The 8,667-nt window shown below is 48.1% G+C and overlaps 1 protein-coding gene across 1 annotated transcript; it reads right to left on the reverse strand.

Annotated features, from left to right (window-relative positions):
- Nucleotides 1-4,375: 4,375 nt before the first annotated feature.
- LOC136521986 (protein EXORDIUM-like 3) lies at nucleotides 4,376-5,987 on the reverse strand. Its single transcript, XM_066515771.1, has one exon. The coding sequence runs from the start codon at nucleotides 5,825-5,827 to the stop codon at nucleotides 4,793-4,795; it is 1,035 nt and encodes a 344-aa protein (XP_066371868.1). The 5' UTR covers nucleotides 5,828-5,987; the 3' UTR covers nucleotides 4,376-4,792.
- Nucleotides 5,988-8,667: the final 2,680 nt, after the last annotated feature.

The raw sequence follows: 8,667 nt of genomic DNA on the forward strand, positions 1-8,667 counted from the left end.
ATATAGATATATGTCTATGCCTCGGTGATACATGTGATCGTAGTCGTAGGTGGTGTATTGAAATGTATTATAAATGTGCTCACAGTATTATCCTACGACTAGACATCGAAGGATTTATAAAGCAATTGAATGGTGATTTATGCATGGCCCAAATGGTTTTACATTGTCATAGTACATACATGCAATTTTGAACAAAAAATGTGCCTATCCCTTCTAACAAACACTTAAAAACTGCTTTTGTGCATAAGGGGTAGGGCGATACGAAGCTCAGCACTTGGCGGTGTGAGCACCGAAATTGTCGGCGCCAGAAATTGAAGACTACTCATGGATATGAAATTCGAACAAATTCAGGCATTGTGTTCCTCTGCTTGTCTACCTTGCCACCAACCCCCCCCCCCCCCCCCCCCCCCCCCAGTTCGCCTGGCTTAGCGGACACACTTTTCACTAGTTTTTCAAGCTAAGACCCACCAAAGACTTATCCTGAACTTCATCTCGCCGTGCAGGTACAGGAACAGAGCAGATTGTCCCCAGGACAGCCCGATCAGTAACCGTAGAGTTGAGACTTCAAAAGTGATGAGCTCTGCAGCTTGGTCAGTACCAATCTACGATGGTCTGCACTTTTCTTTCCATCAACCTCCACGAATAATTCTCGCAGTGAACTGTGATTGTGGCGGATGCTGTAGTGGTGCAGCTCTATTGGCTCGCCATCTCCTCCATGATTGCTGAATTCAGACATCAGAGACGAGTGGAGGAAACTGCTACGGCGATAAACGGACTTCAGAGAGGAGTGCTCCAAAGAAACCAACCAGTCGGGTAGGAGCTATAGGTTAGACATAACAATGAAGCAACCAAGATCGTTGTAGTGGCCGCTATGTCGATGGCCCTCACTGAACCTTTGTGTTGATTGACCATTGCCATCTCAGGACCTGGACCAGGTAGCACGTTCAGGTTCAGGTAAGGTTCACGTTCAGGTGTCTCTACCATAGCTTATCTGCACGCCTGCTTGGAATTTGTGGAAGGAACGGTGCAAGCATGTCATTGACAACAAAGGCGCTAGCTATGAACTAGGAGTATGCAGCTAGCTGCAGTTATCACTTACTCCTATCAAGCAAAGACATTGCATTGCTCCCAATACAACCCAAATTCTCGCCTGAAATTGAAGACCAATCAATCAAGGATAACAACTCCTGGCGCTGTGCAGCTTCTTGTCCTAAGGTCATGGATAGCTGGAAAGGGTGTCTGTACCTTTCCCGTTTCGCCTGGCTTAGCGGACACAACACGCTGGTTTCCTGATAAGACCCATCAAAGACTTATCTTGAACTGTCTATCTCCTCCTGCAGGTACAGAAATAGGAGTAGAAGTAGATGGAGCAGATTGTCCCCAAGACAGTAGCAGTAGAATTTGGAACTTGAAATAAAGATGAAAACTGGCGAGTTCTTGGTGGGAGGAAAGGGTAAAAGCCAAGAAAGATGATGACACGTCGTGCTGGGCAGGCGGACCAGCGGGCAACATGTCATCTGCAGCAGCGTGCAGCAGAGCCCACCACGAACGTTTCACGCTTTTTTCTTTCTTTCTTTTCCGATGGCGGTGGTGGTGGTGCTGGCTGGTTCACCTTGACCCCCTTCCATGATTGCTGATGCTGCCGAGTTCAGAGAGACAAGTGAAGAGTGTGGAGGAAAGTGGGAACAGCGGCGAATCGAGTTCAGACATGAGCGAGGAGTGCTCCAAACTCTAAAGATTGGGTCTCGTTTAGATTGAAAGTTTTTTTAATCTCATGAATAGGACTATTTTCGTTTTATTTGGTAAATATTGTTCAATCGTGGACCAACTAGACTTAAAAGATTCATCTTGTGATTTTCAACTAAACTGTGTAATTAGATATTTTTTTTATCTACATTTAATACTCTATGCAAGTGGCTAAAAATTGATATGATGGAGAGAGAGTGAAAAAACTTAGAATTTGGAGGTGATCTAAACGAGGCCTTGGTGGCGTTCGGTCGTGAACTCGAACCGATCTGTCTGCCGAACGATGCCGTTCACACATGCTTTTGTGACGAATGGAATGACCCCCCCTCTTGCCATGTCTGTGGCATGGCACTGGACCAGCAGCACGCCCAGGCTCTGGGCCTGCAATAATGCACTGCCTCCATGTACCGCACCGCACTGCACACGACCGGCCGGGATGAGGGAATGCTGACTTGCTGAGGCAGGAAGCGCTGCAGCAGCCGGTCGCGATCGCATTTGCGCAAAGGTCACAGGCTGCTCTCGATCCCGCTGGTGAACGGCGGGGCTGGCGCCTGGATGGAGAGCAGGCGGCTGCCGATGACGGCTCGGTCGGGAGCCCGGGCGGGTACGCCTCACAAGGCAAGTGCATCGAGTGCTCTCCGCGACCATGATGACTGACGAGCGCCGCCGTACTACGCCACGCCTGTAGCATAGGAGTACAGGGCTATCACTATGGGAGTGCGTACACTAGTGCTCCTACGAGTACTGGTGTTCTGCGCGGGCAGGCAAGCACGGGTGGCGTCTACGAATGGATCTGGGGTGTGCTTAGGCCTAGTTTAGATGTAAATTTTTTTTGACAAAACGTAACTATAGCGTCTTTCGTTGTTATTTAGCAATTAGTGTCCAATTATAATCTAATTAGATTTAAAAGATTCATCTCGTAGATTTCATCTAAACTGTATAATTAGTTTTATTTTTTATTTATATTTAATGCTTTATGCATGCATCCAATCCAAAGATTTGATGTGACGAAAAATCTTAAAAAATTTAGCAAAATGAAATAGAACTAAACAGGGCATTAGTTACTCTTAAATTCCTAACTTTCACGCAAGAGCAGATCAGCGCAGCGCAGCGCACAACAGCCTTCCTTAGGCCTTGTTTAGATTGCAAATTTCTACAATCTGAACACTATAGTACGTTTTGTTCGATCATAGACTAACTAGACTTAAAAGATTTGTCTTGTGATTTACAACCAAACTGTGTAATTAGTTATTTTTTTTTATCTATATTTAATGTTCCATGTATGTGTCCAAAAATTGATGTAACGAAAAGAGAGTAAAAAAACTTAGAATTTGGAGGTGATCTAAGCAAGGCCTTAGTACTGTTTCGGTCGGAGGCCAATAACAGTCAACTGCACTGCACTGCACAGGTAAACTGATTCCGTGATTACCGGCGGCTATGAGCCCAACACCTAGCAGTACGTGTCAGAGTTTAGTACTGGAGCGGATGGAGGGGTAGCTCACAGTCACAGCACAGCCTTGTCTTTTTGCAGTGTGAGTACTGTGGAGCATTGTTTGCACTGTCCTGCGATGCACCATCATTTCAGAGCATGGAGCCAACAGCAAAGCCAACCACTCTGTACAGAAGCCATGATGCTGCACTAGTAAAGCCAAGGCAGTACTAGCTATGATAATAGCCGTCCCCACCGTAAGGAAATGTGGGTCGGAAGTAACCCTGACAGTTTTAACCCCAGTCCTACAGGCTAGAGAAAATTTTCAATTTGAAATTCAAACGAACCACGGCCAGATGGTAAGTACTCCGTAAACCTTAGGGTTAGAAATCAGTATTGGCCACGGTAGTACTTTCATTTGTATTTAATAATTATTGTTTAATCATAGTCTAATTAGGTTTAAAAGATTCTATCTCGTAATTTACCACTAAACTATGTAATTAATTATTTTTTTATCTATATTTAATACTCTGTGCATATGTGTCCAAAGATTTAATTAGAGAGGTGAAAAAACTTACAATCTAAACGAGGCCTATGAACACAAAGGCTGAAAGGGAAAGGTGCAATTGATTTCTCGTTCTTGTTCTCGAAACTTGCGCACTTCCGCGCCCGAACGCGCTTGAAATCTGTTCGCCGGAGGCCCAGTCAGTTTGCGACGAGGATCGACAAGCACTTCAGCAGTAGCAAGTGACACCCCCTTTAACCTCTGCACTCACTTACCAGCTCATTCGCTAATGAAGTTTGCTCGCACCGTAGCGTTACCAGCTCATTCGCGCCCTGCAACCTCCGCACTCACCAGCTCATTCAGCCCTGTCCGTCTCGTTGAAACTGACTTATGCTGATGCTGATTTGATATGAGAAAAATACTATTTCTTTACTAAAAATATACCGCTGAAGCAGTGACTTACCAAGACTCGGGAACACCTTCAGCCTGTTTGGTTGTTGATTTCAGCCAGTCCAAACCAGTCAGCCAACAATATTTTTCTCTCACAACAAACCAGCACCAACCAGTCAAAACCAGCCGCTTGTCCTGAGTGTAAGTTTTCGCTTTGTTTTCCCCGAAAGACCGATATCAAGTTCTACTGCCCGAAGAAATCACAACAGACTGAACATGGATGGAGTACAGTATTGTACACGGCAGTAGTACTCCATTATACTCTCAGTAATTTACAATCAAACTGTATAATCAGTTATTTTTATATCTATATTTAATACTACAGACATATATTTAAAGATTTAATAGGATAAAGAGAGAGTGAAAAAACGTGGCTTTACAAGGCCCTAATAAATAAAAGTTTCAAGATTCACCTCATCAGACATGCCAGGCCATTACCATCCTCCTGCTACTCACCATTACCGCCTTCCTTCCACCAAACGTGGCATTAATAATAATAACAGCTCTGTACAGAAGCATTCCATGGATTTCCAGAGAAAGGAGATCCAATGCACTAGAGGCCACAGCAGATCACCATCCTCGCACAAAGACAATGGATGATGGTAATTTCATTCCATCGGATGAAATGAAACCGAAACAGAAACAGCGACAGCTAGAATCCGCTACTGGTCGAGGGCGTTGGGGCCGGAGCAGTAGCTGAGCACGGGGTTCCAAACCCACTGCACGAGGAACCTCCGCCCGCCGGCGCCGTTAACGTTGTACGCCGCGCCGGAGCGCGTGTCCGTGAGGAGCTGCCCGGTATACGCGCCACCGCCGCCGGTACCATAGATCCCCTCGCAGAGGTCGGCGATCTCGGTCGGGAACGAGGGGTCACTCCCGGCGTACCAGGCGTTGGCGAGCGGGTTAGACGCGAGCTCCGCGAGCTCGTGCGCGATGACGCTGACCATCCCGTCCACGCCGACGTCGCCGTTGGGAGGGGCCTCCGCCTTCCGCCCGGGCGCCACGTACGCCGGGATGGCGAACGGGTACGCGCACACCTCGGGGCACCGCCGCGCCGAGTTCCCCACCCACGCGTAGGGGAGCGTGTACCCGACCACCGACGGGAACGTGAAGTAGTGGAAGCCGCACACCTGCCCGCAGAAGTCCTCCACGGAGACCTCCGGGGACGTGAGCACCAGGTACACGCCGCCGCTGGAGTCGACGGGGAGCGGGCGGGTGCGCGCCGTCACGGCGTCGCGGACCACCGCCTGGATGTCCATCCGGGACAGCCGCGCGCCCCGGGACATGCGCGCGTCGCACTTCTCCGCGCCCAGCGACACCACCGCCGACACGTTGGCTGAGGTCTGGTCCGTGTACAGCCGCACCGTGCGCCACCAGGCGGAGACCGAGGGGCGAGGGATGCGGGCCTCGGAGTCGGGCGGAGGCGCGAGGGAGCGGAGGAACGCTCGGATCGTGCGCTTCTGCGCGGCGGGCCAGGCGCCGTACCAGATCGGGTGCACCGTGATGGCGGACGCCAGGACGGGACCCATGTGGTACTCCAGCTTCACGAACTCTGACGACCCCTCGAACTTCTTCGACGCGCCCAGGCCCGCCGTCGTCGTCCCGTTGTCGCGCGGCGGCCACGGGCGCCACGCCGCGGCGAGCGGGGCTGCGGTGAGAGCCGCCAGGACGAGGAGCACGCACAGGTGCTGCGGCATTGCGGCGAGGCTTGGTAGGGCTGGCCTGCTGGGGGTACTGGAGGTTTAAGGCTGCCTTCTTGGCTGGGGACGACGACGCTTTATAGGGAGAAGAAGAGGAGAAATGGAGGGGAACGGAGCTGAGCGAGTGCGAGAGTGTGGAGTGGAGTGAGACTGAGAGTGAGGAGTGGAGAGGAAGCAGAGCCAAAGAGAGCACTGTTTGTTCTTGGCTTGCGCGTCTCCTTTGGACTTGTTGGACCTCCCAACTTTTTGGTTCTTTGTGCTGCCTTGTTTCAAGTGGAATATTGGAATGTGGGTTTTTTTTATAAAAGAACGTGGCTTGTTTGTGCTAATTTTTCAAAGTGTGCTCGTGTAAGTTTTTTATACACACCTGCTACTGCTGTCCGCGCTTCGCTGCGAATGATATGTTTAGTATAGAAAAAATCTTTAGAAATATGACTCATATGTTTAATATATTTTCTTATCGCGTTGTTACGAAAGATCGATATATTTGGTACACTAAATGGAAAAATATATGGAAAGGAAAGGTAACATAACTTTTTTCATTACAATATTGTAAACCAATATAGAGGTTGGTTGTCATTACATGGTGCCTATTCTAGGCCAGTAAATCAATGACATATTAGTGGAAAGAAGTATTTGATGGAGTTGGGCTCAAACAACTAACACACTTATATTCAAAGCACAACATTAGCTAGGATTACATTATAGGTGAAAAGAGCAAAAACTACAACACAAGTACGTCTCCTAACGTGAGGGTTTACAAAAGAGTGAATTAGGATCCACTCCACTTAGGCGAAACTACAACACATTTCGTAAATCTAGAATTACACAAAAGATTACACGGCGTCGAACACTAAATTACACCGGGATTTAAAGTTGCATGGTTAAGAGCAACCTATTACAACCAAGGCTTACTCCAGAAGTCGGGATAGACAAGAGCAATAGAGAAACAAGATAATGATTATCCAAAACATGACGTATGAACAACAGATCCAGAAATAGAAGACTGAGAAGTCAAATATCATGAACCCTAAGACCAAACTAACCGACGGTAGACTTGAACTTCTTCGAAAACCAGATCCCTTCTTCTCGGATTACACCATCATCTCTGTCAGACGAACCTAGTTTCACAATGACGACTGGATCTCGTAGCTCTGCTTCGGATTCGAGAGAGATAGGGATAAACAAGGAGAGCAAGGACCAAGGGCATCTTATAGTGGCGAACGGAGATAGGGTGCAGCACACCGAAAGTGGAGACGACATGGATGGGATACACTGTCGGTTCACGCTGTGGGGATAAAGTCGGCCATGGCGCGCTCCCTGTACAAGCGAGCGAAGGGGGGAAATAAAGGAGAGGAGAGAGGGTTCGCTCGACGAGGGAGGCGTGCGGGTGGCCGTGTCCCCAAAAGAAGAAAGAAGGGAGGAGGGTCCAGTACGGGAATGAGAGCAAGGATCAAGAGCGGACCAGAGGCCGAGAAAAGGAGAAGCGCATAGTGCACGAGGACGACGAGTGCGGCACGATGTCGTGGCCATGTGAGGACAGGGTGCTAATGGGCTCGACACCGACGGCGTCCACGGGCACGCGGTGATAGTGACCCGGCGTGCGTAGCGTGGTCGATCTAGGCATAGTGCTTGAGACTTGACATCCACTCAGGCTTTTCTATGCACTCCCTACTATCCAAGGCTAACTTTTCCCAGGTGTTCTTCTTTCCTTCCCCTCCTTATCCACAATATGCGCCAACCTTTGTATGAAGTGAGATAGCAACATACATGCTTCCTCCGAAACCACCTCCTTTTGTTTACTTTGAGAGAACACCATTTCATCAACCCGTTGTGGATTTCTCGTTCAAACACACGAATATTTTTGTATCAAAAGTGGTATGGTGGTGTAACTTGGTAAAGATACTTGGTCAACAACCTTGATACCAGCGCGTGCCGAGCAGCGTCACCATGTGGTAGCTGTTCCACAGGGGCCCTTGGTTTCGTCGTGGCACCATAAGCTATTAACCAGGCAACTACTACCAATTTACACGCAATGAAGACGATGGGGTCATAGGCCACAGAATCAAAGGAGTATTGCAAGGGAAGGTTCAAACAACAAGGGTTCTTTTCGCAACAAGGGACACAGACTTCAAATCCAACAACAGATTTGATTTAAAGAGATTCAAGTGTTCTGCTGGGACATCTATAATTAGTTGATACAATATCCTATGTTATCCAATCATGGCTGGTCTGCTGGCATCCGAATAGTAATTTCTCTTGTAACCCACTTAACATCGCCCTCAAAAACCCTAAGCATGTCTAATGAGACTTAAGGTAGATGGACACAATAACAAAGCGAAAATAAATAAAATACATATTTTGAACGTCCTTGTGCTAGTACAACATACAGGCACTTACTCTCCCATTCTCAACACATCGTTCACCTTTCCTAAGATCAAACTACCTCAACAACTATGGACGAAATACAACGGAAAGATTACTATACCGGTGGACAGCGACGAAAGACACTACTAACTACGGATACATCATCCTAAGGCAACTAATCTACTTTAGACCACGCATCTTCATTCCTGGACTCGGTGGATTCTTTTATCGCCCAGGCTATGGATCTACCTCCTCTCTTGGCAATGGCTGAGTGAGAAGAATAAAGGGTTCTACTTCTGATACTTCCAAGGGTGAAGATGCTGGCGGTGCTACAACATCGGTTCTCCTTCTTTCTGGCAGGTGGATAGGGATCCCCTCCACGATCAAGGGATCCTATCGTTCAGCAGTCAGCGTCCTCCGTTTGGCCCTGGTGATAAGGTAGGCCTCTCCTAACTAATGGACATGTCAAT

This window comes from Miscanthus floridulus, chromosome 18, assembly GCF_019320115.1.
Source record: "Miscanthus floridulus cultivar M001 chromosome 18, ASM1932011v1, whole genome shotgun sequence".
NCBI lineage: Eukaryota > Viridiplantae > Streptophyta > Magnoliopsida > Poales > Poaceae > Miscanthus > Miscanthus floridulus.

Excerpts from the sequence above, each read along its gene's own strand:
- LOC136521986 (XM_066515771.1), bottom strand. The coding sequence starts at position 5,827 with ATGCCGCAGCACCTGTGCGTGCTCCTCGTCCTGGCGGCTCTCACCGCA.